The sequence below is a fragment of the Nanorana parkeri genome, unplaced genomic scaffold, assembly GCF_000935625.1.
Source record: "Nanorana parkeri isolate BGI_ZX_2015 unplaced genomic scaffold, ASM93562v1 scaffold2711, whole genome shotgun sequence".
NCBI classification, from domain to species: domain Eukaryota; kingdom Metazoa; phylum Chordata; class Amphibia; order Anura; family Dicroglossidae; genus Nanorana; species Nanorana parkeri.
In genome coordinates this window covers 28,062-47,504 of record NW_017308979.1, presented here as the reverse complement: position 1 = coordinate 47,504, position 19,443 = coordinate 28,062, and the positions used below count along the sequence as shown (strand labels likewise).

At 45.4% G+C, this 19,443-nt stretch overlaps 1 protein-coding gene across 1 annotated transcript in view; it reads right to left on the bottom strand.

Annotated features, from left to right (window-relative positions):
• The window catches only part of EXTL3 (exostosin like glycosyltransferase 3), a 71,847-nt gene extending 53,368 nt beyond the window's left edge, over positions 1 to 18,479 (bottom strand). The window contains exon 1 of the mRNA XM_018574069.1: positions 16,030 to 18,479. Within this exon, the coding sequence (XP_018429571.1) occupies positions 16,030 to 18,177 (2,148 nt within the window). The 5' untranslated portion in view covers positions 18,178 to 18,479. The remainder of the gene's footprint in view (positions 1 to 16,029) is intronic.
• Positions 18,480 to 19,443: the final 964 nt, after the last annotated feature.

The following is a 19,443-nucleotide window of genomic DNA, read 5'->3' as shown; positions in this document are numbered from 1 at the left end:
ACCACTTGTGGTTAAATATTAAGTGTATGCGCACTTAAAGTTAGACATTTACACTAGCAGTTTAATGATAAACTTGCAATGACAGATAATTATGGATAACAGTAATAAATTCTAGACATAAAAAGTACAATGGTCAGAAAGAAAAAAGCAGACACTATGAATAGAACAAATCCGCTAAATCTCTTCATACAACTATAAAAACTCTGACGCCAATGAAACGGACACAACTGACTCATTTATCTGTTAGGTCACAAATTCTGACCCCATTCTGCTTCTCATAGATTGTGCACCAGAAGTCCACATTTAAAAGACAACTCGTCATGAGATATATGCCGGCTGCTACTGCTCATGGCCTTCTGAAAATGCTACAGGGCTGGCGGTCTGTGGCTTTATTACTCAATGATCAATTTTGGAGGAAAGTCCAATTTTGGCCCAAAACCTTCAGGTCTCTGCTACAATGCTGAGGATGAAAAGGAATTTCACCTTTCAGCATGACAACGACCCAAAGTATACCCAAAGCTGATCAGCAATTAAGGTATTATCCCATTTGGGCTGCAATAGGGGGTAAGAGGGGATTTATTAGAGGACAATATCACTAACAGGTAAAGTTGTCCTTTAGGTGTCCACTTCACGTTTTGCTGGTTGTTTCCATACATGTGAATGGAGATGCGTCAATCCTTTTGGAGAAGACTTGGGGATAAAATATTAAAAGTATCTGCAATGAAAGTTACAAATTTACACTAGATGTTCCTGCTTTCCAGCACCCTCGTCAACTCCTCCCATACTCGCCTCCAGGACTTCTCTAGAGTCTCTCCCATCCTCTGGAACTCCTTACCCCAACCTGTCCCATCTATCTCCCACCTTGACTGCCTTTAGGCGATCCCTAAAGACTCATCTCTTCGGGGAAGCCGAACCCACCTCAACCTAACCACTCAACCATCGCGTTCTCAAACAATTCATCCCCACACAGCTACCTCCTCATGTATCACTTGCCCCCTCCCCTTTAGATCGTAAGCTCCTCAGGGGCAGGGCCCTCCTTACCATCTCGTCTTGAATTGTATTGTGATTGTAATGTCTTCCTTATATTGTAAAGCGCTGCGCAAACTGGTGGCGCTATATAAATCCTGTATAATAATAACAACAACAACAACAAAAAACTTTCACTGACAGGAAATGACAAATAAAAAGTAAATTAAAGACGTAAAAAAGGTACAACAGTCAGAAAAAGAATAAATGGGCACAGCCAATATGAGACAAAAACTGCTAAATCTCTAAATGCAGGCATATAAAAACACTGACGTCAATGAAAACTGGCTCATTCCATCTTTAGGTCACAAATTCTGACCCCATTCTGCTTTTCATTTATTGGCACCAGAAGTCCACATTTAAAAGAAACGAGTCATGAGAGATATATGCCGGCGGTCCCTGATCAGGGTCTTCTGAAAATGCTACAGGGCTGTCTATAGCTTTAATTCAATGACCTGCAACAAGTTAAAGAAGAACCCTGGGCGTACATATTCTTCACCCTTGCAGTGGAGCTGCTCCCGCAATGCAAGGGCTAAGTGCTCACTTTGGTCTAGGGACGAAAAACATACTCATCTGAACCTCACAGTCGGCTGGCTGCTAGACCGATCCCTGGAGCCTCACCGCCCCCTCTGCTCCAGCAGTCTAAGGTCCTGTGAGTCATCACGTCCTATACAGTGTATAGGATGTGAGGATGCCAAGGGACATTCCATCGCTGGAGCAGAGGAGACCTTGTAGTTAAGTCTGTCCACAATCCGTCTAACGGCCCCTGTTTAGCATTGCTTTGCAACAGAACTGATAAATATCCCTCAAACTATTACACCAGATATACAGTATATCACAAAACATGCTGTAAGATAGGAAAGCTAGTTTGGCCATGAAAAGGATGTTCAGTGCTTGAAAGAAGAATATATGACAGTGTGTATGACCAGCTTAAGAGACAAAGAGAGGTTGAGAGGAACAAAATAAAAATGGAGGAGGGGGGAGAGGAGAGAGAGAAAAAAGGAGTGAAGAGGGAGAGAGAGGAGAGAAGGGAGGAGAGAGAAGAGGAAGAGTGAAAGAGAAAAAAAAGGGAGAGTAAGAAAAGAAAGAGAAAGAGAGAGAGAAAGAGAGAGAGAGAGAGAGAGAGAGAGAGAGAGAAAGAAATGGAAGGGAGGGAGAGAATAGAGAAGGGGGTAGTGGGAAGGGAGGGAGAGGGGAGTGACAGGGAGGGAGGAGAGACAGAGGAGTGACGGAGAGGGAGGAGAGACAGAGGAGTGATAGGGAGTAGAGGGAAGGGAGGGTGGAGTGATAGAGGAGTGAAGGGAAAGAGGGATAGAGAGAAAAAAGAAGAGGGAAGAGCGGGAGAGGAAAATGAATGGGGAGAGACACGAGAAGGAAAAGAAAGAAAAGAAAAGAAAAGAGAGAGAGAGAGAGAGAGAGAGAGAGAGAGAGAGAGAGAGCGAGCGAGAGAGAGCGACCATAGGATGGCAGCCTTGTAAGTTATAAAGCTAATTTTTTTCTGGAGCTCAATGAGGTTCACCCCCTAACAGAAGGAATTTCAATGTATAATAAGGGACTGATGTTTATGTTATACTTTATATTACTTTTCTGTCAGAAGCTGCCTACACTGTTATAAGCTGATCCAATGAATTTTGAGCCAAAGACATGGAACAAGTATCCAAATAAGGAGTTCCGAGTTCACTTTCTAATCTGCATGCTTGTTCTGGGTTAGCAACCCAAAGTAATAAAAGCAGAGACAGCAAGGTAACAGAGTATTCTAGTATTCAGCAGTTGCAGCCCCGTATCTCTGTGTAAGGTTTCTTTTAAGAATAGGAACAAAGCCCGCTCTAATTTTCCATTCTGACCCCGTACTGTTCAATGCAGGAAGAATATTGATTCTGTGTTTTGGACACCTACACTCGTACTCCGAATCCTATTTGTTTGGCTGCAAAGCTTCTGGGGAGCAGGTGGCACTCTGTCAGGCTTTTCATTTATATAAATGGGGAAGAAAAAAAAGACTAACTGAATATTAAATGACGAGAACAAACAGCACACGACACGCACACACAATATCACATTATGTGAAATCATCACTTTCCGTCTCCCTTGATGATGCTATTTTCTCAGTCTAATCTCATAATTAAAAGGTGTGGAACAAAGAAAAATGAGAAATGCAGATTTTCCAGGCAAAGAGTTACAATACATTTAAAGAAAACAACAACATGCATATAAAAAGGTGCCCACAGACTTGGGGCAATTGTTTGGCAGTCCAAATCATGCCCAAATCATGGGCAGTCCAACTGCATTCAGGTGCCACGATCGTTCTTGGTGCTGTGGTGAACACCAATGTGCAGGCCCAATGAACATTTGTACTTACCCCATTTCACTAAAAATCACCTCAGCGTGCAGCTCCACATGCAAATATGAATTTATTTTACATTAGCTATTTTCTTTTTAAACTCACAACTACTGTTCTTCCAGTCCCTGGTTGGGTGAGGCACTTGTGATTTAGACCTGGCCTCACAGATGCATCCCGGGAAGGCTACATCACCAGTGCCTTCCCATGAAATCTTATCTATAACCTGCAAAATCTTGTAAGATCTCGGGGGAAAGGTATTTATTTTCCCCCTCAGATGATGTGCGCTGTCACATGCTCCAGGAGGCTGACTCAAAGTGCCAGGAAGTAAAAGGGAGATTGATTCCTCTGCCGGCAATTATCTCTACTAGAGATGCACCTATACCGATACTAGTATTGGTGCCGATGACAAGTGACGAGAGAGCATGGAGCTGGCTTTTTGGCCAATCAGGTAGCCAGGCAGCGTGTAATGACGTGGCACTGGGCTTTCTGATTGGTCGGGGAGCCGGCTTCCCGGCCAATCAGGAAGCTGGGTGCCGCGTCATTACACAGTGCCCGGCTTCGAGTCATTACACGCCGCCTGGCTTCCTGAATGGGACTTCCGGTACTCGGTATCCGCGAGTACTGGAAAAAAATATCGGTACTCGATCCCAAAATACCGGTATCAACGCATCCCTAGTCTCTACTTACCTGTTTGTAGATTGCCATTACTAAACATTTCTAAAGGTGCCTTTGTTGTAATTTTTAAGAGAAGGATATGCCCTTGTCACATGGGAGGTGAACAGCCATTGGGTCTTCTAACCCACTTGATAGTCAGGTCCTCCCCACAATGCCTCAGTCATGGGATCACCTAATCTAGCTGAGAACAGCTGCATATATCAATTTCAAGTCTACAAAGAAAAACTAAAATGGATTTCGGTGAATTGTATTACTTTTCTTTTACAAAATGTATAATATACTTATTTACCAAGTTTTTGTAAATCTCTTCACTACAAAGAAAAGGAGTGCCTTTTCTCATTACCCAAACACGGACCTGGTTACAAAGTTACTTTTTTATTATTTTATATATACAATCAAGCAAATATTAACAATTATCCTCAGTGTGTGTACAAATCTGGAGCTCTTTAAAACTGAATTTCCTGAAACGTAGTATTAAGCCATCACCCAAAAAAAAAAAATATCACTTTACATACTTTTTACAACTAAACTATTTTTTTTTATGGAAATCGCTTTTAAATGTCTCTTACCTGTCTGTGTTGCTCTTGTAATGTTTCCCCAAACTTCCAGCCAGGGAGCGTGCAGAAGGAACACCTGACCTGGGTACTACATGTCCCAAAAGCCTTTGCATGCCCATCATTCTGTGCAGGGAGGAGGGATGCAGGAGGGATGCAGGAGCTGAGGAAAGCTGGTGGATGGAGAAGCTGTTCTATTTGTGAGCAGCCTCTGCCACAGAGCGCCAGTCCCAGTCAGGAACGTACACATCGGGGCGACTACGACTGACCTCCAGGAAGACCCCGCAATGTAGCGTAGGCACCCCACAGAAGTAACTTGTACAACTTGTTAAATATATATATATAATGCAGTTGACGGATTGCTTCATATTACGCTTCATTGTCCATAGTTCCACATTCTATATACTGCAACAACCTGTAATGGCTGCTTAACGCTGAATATTAAAGATTATTACAGGGTTATAAATGATGCTTTATAGCACTGTTTAAACTCTGCATACAAAAACTTTACAAACAAAAACTTTACAAACATTTATTACAGGGCGCTGCCAGGACCTTAGAACACATACTGGAATTGCTCAAAAGTAGGGATGACCCGTTGCCACTTTAAGACCAAGTACTTTCCCTTAGGTACTCGCCGATACCAATACGGGTTTTTTTTTTAAAAGGGACATGTGAAATTTTTTCTAAAACACAGCTTGATGATTTTAGGGCAGTTTCTCACCAGAGCTAAATAAAGATGTCACCAGAAATGAATAAATGCCCCCAGAATAGAATTAATCTCACCAGGCTGCGTGCCGATCTCCCCGTGCGACATGTGGATCTCTGCAGGGCAGTTCCTATGCTGGGGAGTGTGTCGGTGTCCGGGGTCGTACTGTGTGAGGCTGTCCATGGCAGTGCCTGCACCAGGAAAGAGAAGGAGGAAATATACAACCGGACAGGCTCTGTCATAGACAGCTACATGCAGGTCCCCAGCAGGGTGCCAAGGGTCCCCACAAGCGCGGCAACTCGTACAGCTGTTGTGGTTTGAAAATTTAAAGGGCCGGTATCGGCCTTAAGAATCTGGGCATTTTCACAGTGCAAATGCCTGTTAATCGCCCCCGATACTAGCATTGGTATCGGGACATCCCTACTAAAAAGAAAGCCCAGTATCTGCATTCGGGCAGCCTGCGCTAATCCATTTACTCTGCTAGCAGGGGGTGACCATCCTCTAACTCACGCAGGTATATTTCTAGCACTTTAGCCGAGACTTGCCTAGAACGCCACCTACTGACTGCAAGTGGTAAATATGAACGATCCCAATTTTTTATATTTAACTGCTTAAAAGGTTATGTGAATTTGTTTGCCAATCAGGAAGCCAGGCAGCGTGCAATGACGTGGCACTAGGCTTTCTGATTGGTCGGGAAGCCGGCCTCATGCTTCCTCATGATGAGGAAGCATGGAGCCGGCTTCCCGGCCAATCAGGAAGCTGGGCGCCGCGTCATTACACAGCGCCCGGCTTCCTGATTGGCCAAAAGCTAAACACAAAGAAAGAAAAAAGTTTGCTTACTGCTGCTCAAAGCCATTTTGCAACACCTGATAAAAGATCAAGATCTAGAAACCATCATGTATGACCACTGCAACTCCTGAACCCATCACCTGGCCAACCGATTTTGGGGGGAAAACGTTGGGGAAGCGGGCTGCAATTCTGCTCCAAATGGTTTGAATTGAGTCAGTGGCCTGTAAGACGTATGCCGAGAAGAGGGTCTGCATTCACTCACTGCATGCTTGCTATACTTCTGCAATTTTTTTACATGTACTTCAGCAATGACTTCCTCCACTACTTCTCTGAGTACATAGATTTCTTTGCACGGAGATACAAGGAAGGGCTTTTCCTGCAGGCCTCTTATCACTTGCGTTGGTGATGATATGATACCACAGAGTTATCGAGTCAGCATGTGACCACACAAGGGAGCCATTCTACTGGTTCTTAAATTGTTATCATCTGCTTATTGGACAAGCTGCGTGATAACCGGATGAGAAACCTAAAATGTTTTGAGCGTGCCATAAAAAAAAAATTAAAAAAAAAGAAAGAAAAAGAGGCCGTTATCTAGAAAGAAATCCTGTGATACAGGCAGCAGATGCTCACAGTACTATGCCTATCACAAAAGCTATTCCAGCGTGAAGACTCAAGTAGGAGATGCCACAACATGATATAAATAAAAAGGTCTGCATTTTACCAGAATCAGTGAAACGCATTCAAAGTGCGACAGCTGGTTACCATTTAAAGCTCCCTGATATTTCTGGGATGCAGACCAACCACCAAATATATCCGCAGGGCTTGTTTAAAGAGTCTGTTACTTTAAAAAAAACCTGAAAAGATGACCATTAATGCTCACTCGCCTCACCAATCGTGGGCTACTAATGCAGAAGAATCCAATGAATCTGACACTTCCGGGTGTGTGGGATGCCTGGTACCCCCCACGGCACAACCTCCATTGTATACAGTAGTGATGTGTGGGGTAGCGGGAGGAAGCGTAGCATGGAAAAGGAGAAACATTGGACACTCCTGTAAGTGATGAATGTGAGGATTCTGCCAAAGGTTGTAGCTCCCGAACAGAGTGACGATTCCAAGAATGGAAGGTGGGGCTGTCTAAAAAGAGAACTATGGTCCAACCTTTTTTTTTTGGCCATAGTTCTCTTTAGGGTCACAGGTGGAAATATACCAAATGTCCTCCGGTGACCCAAAACTCAGCATATAGCAGGCTTTTTTTGCCCCCTATATGCTGACAGCGCAGAACCACGCTGCAGCATGGACAGATCCTGACAATATTGTCTGGGTACACCCCCCTACCTGATTGATAGGTAGATCAATGATAGGCAGAGCCAGCTGCGCCTGCTCCCTTACCCGTCCACCGCACCAGTCAGAGCTCACATGTCTGTTCAAATTAGGGGATGAGTGTTTTTCACTCTCCCCATAATTCTCCTTTCACTTGAGCGCCAACTTCCATTTAAAAAACACCAGCCAGTCTTGAATGGCTCCTGCGGGCCCCCATCAGCATCTAGGTATGAACCCGTTACAGTTCTGCCCAGTGCCTCCCTGCAGCAACAGATCACTGCTAGACTGACATACTGCTGGCTGATTGCAATCAGTAATAGATCACTATTAGAATTGATCTGCTGATGTAGAGGTGCATCTGGGGGCCCGGATCTGATCTTCAATGACCACATCCAGACACCCCATGAAAAAATAAATAAATAAAATTAATTCACTTTGTTTCATTGCTGAAAGTGCTCTACAAAGTAGGGAGAATAAGGTCCCGGGACTTAAAGGAGAACTATGAGGTGAGTGAAAATCCTCATAGTTCGAGTCCGACATGCGACAATAAAACTGTCACGCGTTGGCTCAATAGAAAGGGAAGTGAGAGAACACATACTGTCGCTTGCTCACTTCTCGATCATCTCCCTGCAGAAAGCCGTGACAGTCAGTCACGGCTCCCTGCAGGGATTTCCCCCCCCCTCCCCGCTTTGATCCTCCAGCGCTGAGAGGAGGAACAGACAGGGGAGGGGGCGGGTACAACTGGATCTGCCTCTAGATAGGCAAAGCTAGCTGTCACTCACGGAGCTGGGTGGATCTCGACAGCAGTGTTGGGATCCGTCCTCCCATGACCCGTAAGAGAACTATGGGGAAAAAACACTTACCCCATAGTTCCCTTTTAAAGGAGAACTATGGGGTTAAGGCTTTTCCCCATAGTTCTTAGGGTAACACTAGGACACAAACTAGCGTCCTCCTGTCACCCAATGCTCAGTATATAGGGAGCTGTAGCTCGCGGTATACTGAGACGCCGCAGCTGAAGCGGATCCCGACAATTGTGCCGGGATCCACCCAGCTGCGTGACTGACAGCTGGCTCTGCCTATATAGAGGCAGAGCCAGCTGTGCCCGCCCCCTCCCCGTCCGTTCCACCAGTCAGCGCTGGCGGAATCTGGGGGGGAGGGGGGAATCTGTTCGCTCACCTCCCGATCTACTAAGCCGACCTGTGACAGTCTCATTGCCACAGGTCGGCTAGAACTAGTGAGAAGCACCCCCCTCATAGTTCTCCTTTAAGTGAATCGGACAGTTCCGGGTGTAAGTGGAGGCCGTCTTGTTACTCGGTGTAATTATTGGCTGTCTTGTTTTGCATGTTCTTTTTCTAATTATTACAAAAAAGCCATCAGGGTCACTTTAAAGGCGTATTTCACTCCCAGATTAGAAACCGGTAACCCCGTCAGGCCACTTTTACTATTTGCATGCGGTTTTGCCTGCTTATGATGCATGGAAATAAATGCATTTATGCTCCTTTTAAAACACACTTTTTCTGTTTTTATAGTGCAAATGAAAAGTATTCAGATTTTTGAACCCAAATGTGTTTGTGCAATGAAAATGAAAAGCATTACCATTTTTCATTCCAGCGTGCTCAAAACATGAGGGTCAGTAATGCAGAGCACTGAAGAGGGTGAAGATGACAAAAAAACATACTTTATCTCCTCCTGTAACCGCGAATGTGAATGCACCATCTTATGTCTTTGCTCTGCACATTACCATATCTCCAAATATGAACTAATGAAATGCAATCTACTTCAGCAGACAGGGTTGAGGTTTTCCCCATAGTTCTCCTTAGGGTAACGGGAGGACACAAACTAGCGTCCTCCCGTCACCCTAAGCTTAGTATACCGCGAGCTACAGCTCACTGTATACTGAGACGCCGCAGCTGAAGCAGATCCCGACAATTATGTCTGGATCCGCCCAGCTGCGTGATTGACAGCTGGCTCTGCCTATCCAGAGGCAGAGCCAGCTGTACCTGCCCCCTCCCCCATCCGTTCCGCCAGTCAGCGCTGGCGGATCGGAGCGGGGGGAATACAGCCCCCTCCCCTGTCACGGCAGAGAGCCGTGAGAGGATCGAGAGGTGAGCGAACGCCGGTATGTGTTCGCTCACCTCCCGATCTACTGAGCCGACCTGTGACAGTCTCATTGTCACAGGTCGGCTAGAACTATGAGGCTGAATGAAAATCACTCGCCTCATAGTTCTCCTTTAAATCTGGAACTCCATTGCACAGTGCAGCACGGCACAATGCTCTGTTGCAGCGAGCTGTGCTGTTGATATAGAGCAGGATCTATATTTTAGAATGTTCATGTGCGCTCACATTCCCTTCAAAATGCAAAGGCTGACGAACAAAAGAGGCCTCGATGCACAAACACACTTCTCTGTGAACGGGCCCTAATCCCGCATATGCATACAGAAGACACATCCTACAAGCTCAGGGGTTTGGTTTTGCAAACAATTTGTGACCTCAGGTTACACCTCTGCTGACAGTTGTCTGGGTGTTAAGTGAAATGTAGGCCAGGTACTCCCAATCCTTCTCACACTTGAATCATTTCTTCTTGCAAGAGAGAAATGAACACATAAAAAAAAAAAAAAAAAATGAACTGCAAAACAATTCTATGAAGGAGGCTTTCTGACATGATCATAGTTGCAGTGCTGCCTGGACTCCTGTGTTCTGGAGTTCGTCTTTAAAGCCAACAGATCAGAACCGAACATTTCTACGGTGTCTGTAATGTGCCAGTGCCACCCCCACCCCTTGCCAGAGGGACTCTCCTATCCCTCCTGGGTGTCCAGGACGTCTATGGCGGGGTGGGTGTCCAGGACGTCTATGTTGGGTATCAGGATGGAGAACAGAGGGAGATCAGCTAATCTTGTGCCACACAGTATTAGGCACAGCAGTACATGACAGAGAGCAAGAACTCAGCGATCATCTTTTACGGTTACCACCAGGGTCTCAGCTTTCAGAAAACATACAACGCTTTGGTGGTTTTACATAATCTTCAGGCCTAAAATGTACATTTGAGTATGTGTGCCAAAAAAACAAAAAAATGGCTCCTGCGGTGGAAGGGTTTAAAGTAGGGGTCGGTGCCGATACCAAGTATTTGGGCGAGTACTCGTACTCACCCCCGATACCAAAACGTCCAGTCAGAGGGAGATTTCCTCTGACCGGCAGTGCCGCGAAGGAACATGGAGCCAACTTCCCGGTCAATCGGAAAGCTGGGCAATGACTTGTTGACTAGCTTCCTGATTGTCTGTGAAGCCAGGTACATGCTGTTTGCCCAGGAAGCCGGCTTCCCAGCCAATCATCATCGAGCCAGCCAAACAGCATGGAGCTGGCTTCTTGATTGGCCGGGGAAGCTGGCTCCATGCTAGCGGAATCGGAGCGGTACTCACCGATATAGCGGTATCGGTGAGTACCAAAAAATAAATAGCCGTACTCCGACTGGATACCAAAAACGGTATCTGTGCATCCCGACTTAAAAGTATAGGGCAAACCTCATTACTGTACTATAATTTAGCTACGTTAGCAGGCAGGAAACCACACCTTCGTTTTGCCCTTTTGTTACTATGGATGTGACTTTCCTGACATTAGGACCAAGCCTCACTCACCTGCCTTCCCACTGTGCAATAGGTTGCCCTGTTCTCGTCTGTCCGTTTTCATACTCCTACTGTACCACCTTACAGATACTTCCAATGAGACTACAAGTGGCCGTAGTTGTAACCACCGGCATGGTCCTCGGTTGACATCAGAAAAAAATGCTCCCTAAGAAATGCCACGCAGACTCCACTCCACTTGCAAAAAATTCTGCATGCACAATCTTTCGTCCCTTGTGGTGCATTAGGCGGCGCATTCAAGCGAACTGACTGCCCCAATGCAAGTTAACGCACATGCTTTAATGCACCACGGTGGGATGGGCACCTGCGAATGGGCCCTAAAGCCTACTGATGCCTTCTAGCAGCTTGTTTAAAGTTACAGCCAAAGACTTCTCCCATTTGAAACTGTGTTTCACATCCTCAAACAGGAGATGAAAGTTTCAACAAACTTGCCAACAGCTTGCCGAAATCTGTGCAAATGCTCGCTGTACACACACGACTGTTATACAAGCTGAAGCCTGTGCATACAAGGCCTTTATGATACATTGTTTTGGCAAAATAAAACTAATGTAATTAGGTTTACATTTACTTTAGGGAGCGCACAGACATTTTCATTCCCTACCATTAATAAATACAACCTAACACCCAGGTTTTTGCTCCAAGTGTTTCACCACAATCACTACACAATGTTTGAAACTGCTTTACTATGACGCTCTTTGAAATGTAATACAGTAGTCCAATGTCACACTTGCAATCGATCTTACTGTATAGCAAACTTGGTACTATGGCTGTGCTGAAACTACAAATCCGGTCATGCCTCAGTCATGCCAGTGGCTCTTAGTGTCTTGCAAAGCCTCATGTATTTCTACAACAGCTAGTGTGCCAAGGTTGCCCACCCCTGCTGTATAGCATAGGAAGCGAGTACTCTCCTGCACCAGCAAAATTCCTGCTCATGTTTTGACTTTTTTTAAAGCGGACAACAGCATGGGGCTAAGCTCTAATGTAAAAACAATTAAGTCTCACAACAGGTCCTTTAAGGTGCCCATACACTGCTCGATTCTCGTACGAGAATCGCGGGAAATCCCGCGATCGTACGAGAATCGAGCAGTGTGAACGAAGACGTGCGACCGTTTCTACTGTACGGTCGCACGTCTTTTGTCTAAGGAGCACGCTAGAAAACCAGCCGAAAATCGTACGATTTTCGGCTGGTTTGAACGGTGCTCGGGAGACAAATGCCGAACGGGCCGGTGTGCGCGCGCGCACACTGCCCGTTCAGCATTGCGGTCATCGGAAGCCCGCCCCTCAGGGGGCGTGGCTTGCGATGATCGAGAGTACGATCTGCCTGTCCAAGATAGGCAGATCGTACGTTTTTTTTAATTACTTTACAACCATCGCAAGGCTAAGGTCTTGCGATTTGTGTAAAGTGTATGGCCACCTTTAACCCCTTCGTGACGGGAGACGTACACTGTACGTGACGAGTTATTTGCTGCTTTAGAGGGCTGTTAACCGATGAGAATCAGCTTTAATGGATGCCCTTACTACAGAGGCATTCATTAATGAAAGGGTTAACCTTTTTCAGACACCCGATACCTTAATATCGGGGTGTCTGAGAGTCAAAGCAGAGGGACACAGATGCCGGCTCGTTGTTGCAACAATCAGAAAACCTTTAGTAACAGCTGAATCCTGAACTGCTGCAGGATCAGGGTCACTAACTTATTATCGGCTGTCCTGATGTTTGAAGCAGCCTAATAATAACCAAAAATGTAATAATTTATCAAGCAGTAACAGTGAGATTAATTCACAATGACTGCTTGATATAATTAAATACATAAAATAACATTTTTAAGTTTAAAAAAAAGTGAAAAGTGTTAAAAAAAAAAAAAATTGTGAAAAGTGTAAAAAAAATAAAAATAAAATGTGTAAAAAATAAAATAAGGGACAAATAAATGAATGTATTTATTGCATTTTTTTTAGCTGTGCTGGTTTTCTAAAAAAATACTACAAATCAAAACTGGGAAAAAAGTGTTTTTTTTTAAAGTTTTTTTCCTCGTTTTTATATTTTATTTGTCCTAAGTGAGGCGTTAGACACACATATGTGATATAAATATGTAGCCCTATCTGTCCTCTAAAAAACAATATATAATATGTGCGGGTGCACTTTTGTAAGAAAGTATATTACTGACGTGGAAGAATCACACAGCAAAAATGTCAAAAGTGTGTCAGTCATTTACGAAACTAAAAACAAGCTCAGTCATGAAGGGGTTAAACAGCTGACTGTGTTATGGGGAGGCACACGTTCCCTCATACCCAACATGGATAATTATCCAGGCTCCGGCAGCAGATCAGCGTGATGGAGGACAGGGGTTAAGGTGAGTAAAGACTGCTTAGCAAATATCCTACAAGAAGAACCTGTTACTCCCCTAGTATGGATTGCGTGCACAAGGAGACTGGATCATATTATCCATTTGTTACCAACAAGCAACAAAGAGCCAACATGTCATGGAATCAGTTCAATGATAAAAGAGAAATATAAAACACCCTTTATTCATCGTCTGTGAAAGCCTCAGAAGAGCAAAAGTGACAGAACAACAGAATGCTAGCTAATGGCTTTTTAACAATAAGGTAAATTAATCTTTACGTCACCTAATTTGTGTTCCATCAGCTGCGTTTAGCTCGGTACATGTCTCAGGGGATGTTTTTTTGACATTTTGCTAATTAGACGCTATTAAAAGAACATTGAAAATTGATGCAGGGTTGACTGAGGAAAAGGTCTAACATTCATCCATATTGAATTTGAGAAGGTTACTTGTTAAAATCAGCACTGCAAGGTGTTAAAGGTTCTGACAGAATTTTTCAACTCCAGTCCTCAAACTTCCCCAAGAAGTCCTCGGGAGATCTTTTACATCAGTGGTGGTTAACTTGAGAGCCGGTGCACACCTAGGCGACACCTCGCTGCGCGGCAATCGTGCTCGATTCTACGCGGATTGCCGCTCGGTCAGCAGTCGCCTAGGTGTGCACCGATCGTGCTGTGGGTGCCATTATTTTCTAAAACAGCCGCGTGTCGTGTATCGCAAAAAAGAAAAAAAGGTACTTGTACCTTTTTTCAGCGATTGCCGCGCATATGTTAACCCATTGAAATCAATCGGGCTGCGCGTCAAACGCAGCCTGCATCGCGTAGGTCTGCACCAGGCCTCAAAATTAAAGAGGGCTTCAAATGAGGCCCCGATTTTTCCAGAAGGCTGAACAAAAGCTGTTGAGGTACATTAAATACGTTTAAACTGGCCATACCCTATTTGAATTCCAAGTCCTCTGGCTAATTCAAGCAGTGTGTGGACCCATTGACACCACCCAGTTTAACAAAAGTCACAGGAGCTGGGCCAAAAATTCTTGGCCTAACAGGGAATGCAGCCAATCAGCTGCAGCTGTGTCCAGGACCACAACGTTCAGCGTTATTTATGCTGTACGCATGTAAACAACTCTGTAGCATTAAAGGAGAACTATGAGGTGAGTGCTTTTCACTCACCTCATAGTTCTAGCCGATCTGTGACAATGAGACGGTCACAGGTTGGCTCAGTAGATGAGCGAACACATACCGCCGTTCGCTCCCCTCTCGATCCTGTCACGGCTCTCTGCCGTGACAGGGGAGGGGCTGGATTCCCCCCGCTCCGATCCTCCAGCGCTGACTGGCGGAACGGACGGGGGAGGGGGCGGGTACAGCTGGCTCTGCCTCTAGGTAGGCAGAGCCAGCTGTCAATCACGCAGCTGATGTCGGGATCCGTCCCGGCTGCGGCCGTCTCAGCATACCGCGAGCTGTAGCTCGCAATATACTGAGCTTTGGGTCACGGGAGGACGCTAGTTTGTGTCCTCCCGTGACCCTTAGGATAACTATGGGGAAAAGCACTGACCCCATAGTTCTCCTTTAAGCGGCAAGAATTGCCTGCGCCCAAGCAACCAAGGACATTAAGCGGCAAGAGTTGCCTGCGCCAAAAGAACGAAGGACATTAAGCAGCAAGAGCTGCCTATGCCCAAGCAACCAAGGGGCTTATTAATAGTATGCAATCAGCAGCACAAGCACCAACCAACCACTCATTAATAATTACATGTCTTCCCCCAGAGGTCTATAGGTCCCTTGTATGCTGTACCGATTGGCGCATATAAAACATAACACAAATGTTACATGTGTACAGCACACAGTCTACTATTCAGAATGTAAAATGCAGGATCTTGCTGGCAGAAGCATGGTAAGATCCTGCGGTATTAGCAAACGTTAGTCTGAATGAGCCCTAAAAACATAACTCGTTTAACATTTTAAATTAAAAAACAGGGATTTTTCTTTTGCATACACTTGCAAGTACATGTGAAGCCACACTGTCACAACAAGGCACCTCTAAGTGTGGTCACGGACATTGAACTGTCCCATCCTGGGACCTCCAAGGCATGCGTGCTCTAAATGTATTCAATGCTACACATGTTGGACGGTGAGAGCTTAGATAATTGGACACTCTGCAGAGGTGTCTTGGCACAGCAGTATGTCTGCACATGTATTTGCAAATGTATGCAACAAAAACCTCAAAAAGTAGAGCTGCAACAACTAATCGACTAAATCGATAACTGGCAACTATTCTCATCGTCGATTAGTTGGGGGGGGGGGATATATTTTTTTATACAACCAATCGATTAGTTGAAAAAATAATCGGGTAAATAATAGATGATAATGAAAATAATCGTTAGCTGCAGCCCTACTCAAAATGAACCTAAACATGACACCTTCTTTGGGCCCTTGTGGGAGGACTTGCAGACATACACTATTGCAAGGAAATCTCTCTACTGGATGCAAAAGCTATGAGAAGCCGACAAGTAATTTAACCCAAATACATACCACCACTTGATAATCAGAAATGCAAACTTTCATCAATGAAACATGAAATTAAAACATATCACACAACTTATGAACTGCTTCATAGAAAAAGCATGCATCTTTATAACATGTTAAAGACTCACCATTATAGGCACGCCGATGTCTGGCCATAAGAGGTCCTCTGATGGTAACTTGGGAGAATTCCAAACTACGACAACTTTATTTAAATAAGGGAGTCCATTTAACCTCTCTAGAGAGTTCATCAATACTTCCTCTCGCTCGTAGGTCAACATAACCACAGTGAACTGTTCCCTTGGTACATTTCCACCAAGAGCAGCCTGGAACTCTTTTCCAGATCCACCGGCCCCGCCACCTATTGGACGGAACCCAGTACCAGATCCCAGGAACTTTGCTTCAGAGGGCAAGACCGGGTCAAAAGGTGTATGTGGAAATAGGTGAAATGGGCCCGGGGCCGAATTCCAGTTACGGTAGATATCTGTTGCAGTCAAAGTGAAGTTGCGCAGGTATTTAGGAGAGGAGTACGGTGGTTCGGTTTCCACTGGTCCCAAATCCAAGTCTCCATTGTCTGCCATGTTTGGGTCTGTACCGGCAGCTTTTCCCGAACGATGAGGAATTTCCACCGCTGCCTCTTCCCTGATAGGAGCTGCTGGAATTTGGATACGAGTCCTTAGAGTTGCCAAGATGGTGTTAAAAACTGTATCGGACGTAGAAAAGTAGATCTCCCAAAGAAAACGTCCTTGCCGTCTCATGGCAAGCAGGTCGTTATCAGAAAGGCTTCTCAAGAGAAAATGTACCTCTGTGATACGTGGTTTTGGTATAATTAACACTGCCTCATTCCACCGTATCATGTCATGATAAGGTAATTGGATCTGCTCTCCAAGAATGACCGGGATAGCTCCAACCTCAAGAGCCTCAAAGAGTCGCATGGCACTGCCAGCGGATATGACAAGCTGGGAATCTCCTGGGGTAATTATAAGTGCAAATGTGGATTGCTTCAGTAGCTCTAACCGGTCTTCCCTTCCCCCACATAGGGCCCACTCAGTGGGCAGGCTTGCTTTGGGCTGGTTTTTACACGTAAACTCAACCATGACAAAGTCTAACTTACTGTCCTGGACAGCCTTAAGAGTGGTGATGATGCGGTCATCATAGTCAGCTGGTGCATTGCCTTCAATCTCCTCCTCAAATGAACGGGCCTCTTGCAGGCTTGAACGCAAGGATTCAATCTTCTCTCCTTGGAAACTAAAAAGGTACTTTCGTTTTACTGGCACCTGCGATGGGATCTCGAGAAAGTTGGGTTCGGACATTGCATGGACTAATGGCGTTGTGATGATGTCAAACCCCGGCCGATACTGTAAATCATAAAAGGTGGACTGAGCAATCATGGCACGCCCCGTGCTGACGTTATAAAGATAGTTTTGGGTCTCCGATTTCCTAGACAAGTTAATGATAAGGTGATTGTGGCCATCAGTCCTCCAATATGGCAAAGAGTGCAACTGTTGCTCTAGGTCAGTAGGTTTTGGCATTAAGGATTCCTGCATTTCTCCCAATAAAACCACATATATACAAGCAATATTTGCATTTTCAGTCACGTATACATTAGTTCTGACACTGGCCTCCAAGGCTTGTTTGATCAACGGATCTATCAAGTTGCCAAAAGGATACTGGTCACTGTTGTACACATAAACAGGAAAACCTGAAGTAAGGGGGCACCTCGAGTAATCGAAACAGTTATGTAGCCGGCAGTTCCTTTTGGACTTTGGCAAAGGTATGGTAACATCGTCTTTATCTGGCAACAGCCGGATTGGCAATGAAAGCTTTGGCTGATTTTGTGCCATCAGTTCTTTGTACGAATGTTCTGTCTGACTGATGACATTCTTGAGCTGAAGCAGGTCTTGCTTAGCGTTCTCTATACTCTTTTTGCATGCTTCTATTTTTAAGTTTAACTTAGCGATCTCGCTGTTGAGCTCCTGCCTCTTGGCTTCCAGCTGCAGGAGCTCTTCGCTGACGGACTCTCGGATCCGGCACAGATCCTGAACATGCTTAACTTCGCAGAGTTCATTGCCTGTCCGGGGGACAAAGGGTGGTTTGCCTCGGCTGTTGTCGTCATCGATGGTGGTGAGGTAATAGTGGGCTATGAGAGGGAAGAAAACCAGGATGATGAACAGCGTGAAGCTGAGCCAGGAAAGTCGAATTCGGCTGGACCACCGGAGCATCCAAGGTTGACCTCCGTTCCCAAAACCCCCATTTCGCAGCATGGTGTACCCACTCATGAGTTCCAGAGAAACTCTGGCTAATCACGTCGGATCAGTAGCCATGCCACCGTAATTTTTGACCACCAAGCCCGCAAAAATCACTCTCTTTGAGCCCCGGTTAGCCAATAAAACGGAAATTTCATTTTCTAGCACGTAAAATTTAAAACCAAAGCAAGACTTCTGTTAAAAACAAAAGTAAAAATCATGCAGGAGTTCCTTCAGCCAGACTTATCCACGATTTAATAAACATGATTCCTGGTGAGTTATGTGGGGTGGGTATAAGCCCGTCTGGACATGGGGGAACATTTCAGATGAGCTTGGCATGATGACGAACGAGATCGTTAAATAACTACGTGATCAACATCCATAATGGCGATCAAATGCGGCAAATCCGAACTTGACACCCAACATGCCCTAGAAGGAAAAAGAAGAAAGGGTTACATTATAATATCCAAGCAACAGTAATTCAAGGGCAACGACTGCCTACAAACAGACATTTCAGTTATAGTTGAGACAATTCTGATTGGTTAATGTGGGGAACTTAAGTCTCACCATAAAAAAATCTCCAAGGGAAGTAGGAAGCCGATATGTATGGAATTAAACTAGTCAGGATTTGTTTGGAGATGTTAGGCGATGACTTTCCTAAAGTGGACCAGGATCCAAAAAGTGAATTTCTAGAAATGTTAAGGCATTACTAAAGGCTTTTTTGGACAGAGTGCTAAGGGGTTAGGACCCCTGTAAGGTTTTGCTGTGTGTCCCCCTTAGGGAGATTCCAGCTCTCTAATGGTCCAATCGTCAACGCCGCCAAGAATTAAAGGAGAACTATGGGGTTAAGGCTTTTTCCCATAGTTCTCCTTAGGGTAACGGGAGGACACAAACTAGCGTCCTCCAGTCACCCTAGGCACAGTATACCGCGAGCTGTAGCTCGCTGTATACTGAGACGCTGCAGTATACCGCGAGCTGCTGCTCGCGGTTTACCGAGACGCCGCAGTATACCGCGAGCTGCTGCTCGCGGTTTACCGAGACGCCGCAGTATACCGCGAGCTGCTGCTCGCGATTTACTGAGACGCCGCAGCTGAAGCGGATGCCGACAATTGTGCCGGGATCCGCCCAGCTGCGTGACTGACAGCTGGCTCTGCCTATCTAGAGGCAGAGCCAGCTGTACCCGCCCCCTCCCCCGTCCGTTCAGCCTGTCAGCGCTGGCGAATCGGAGCACGGAGGGGGGAATCCAGCCCCTCCCGTCACGGCAGAGAGCCGTGACAGGATCGGGAGGGGGGGGAACGC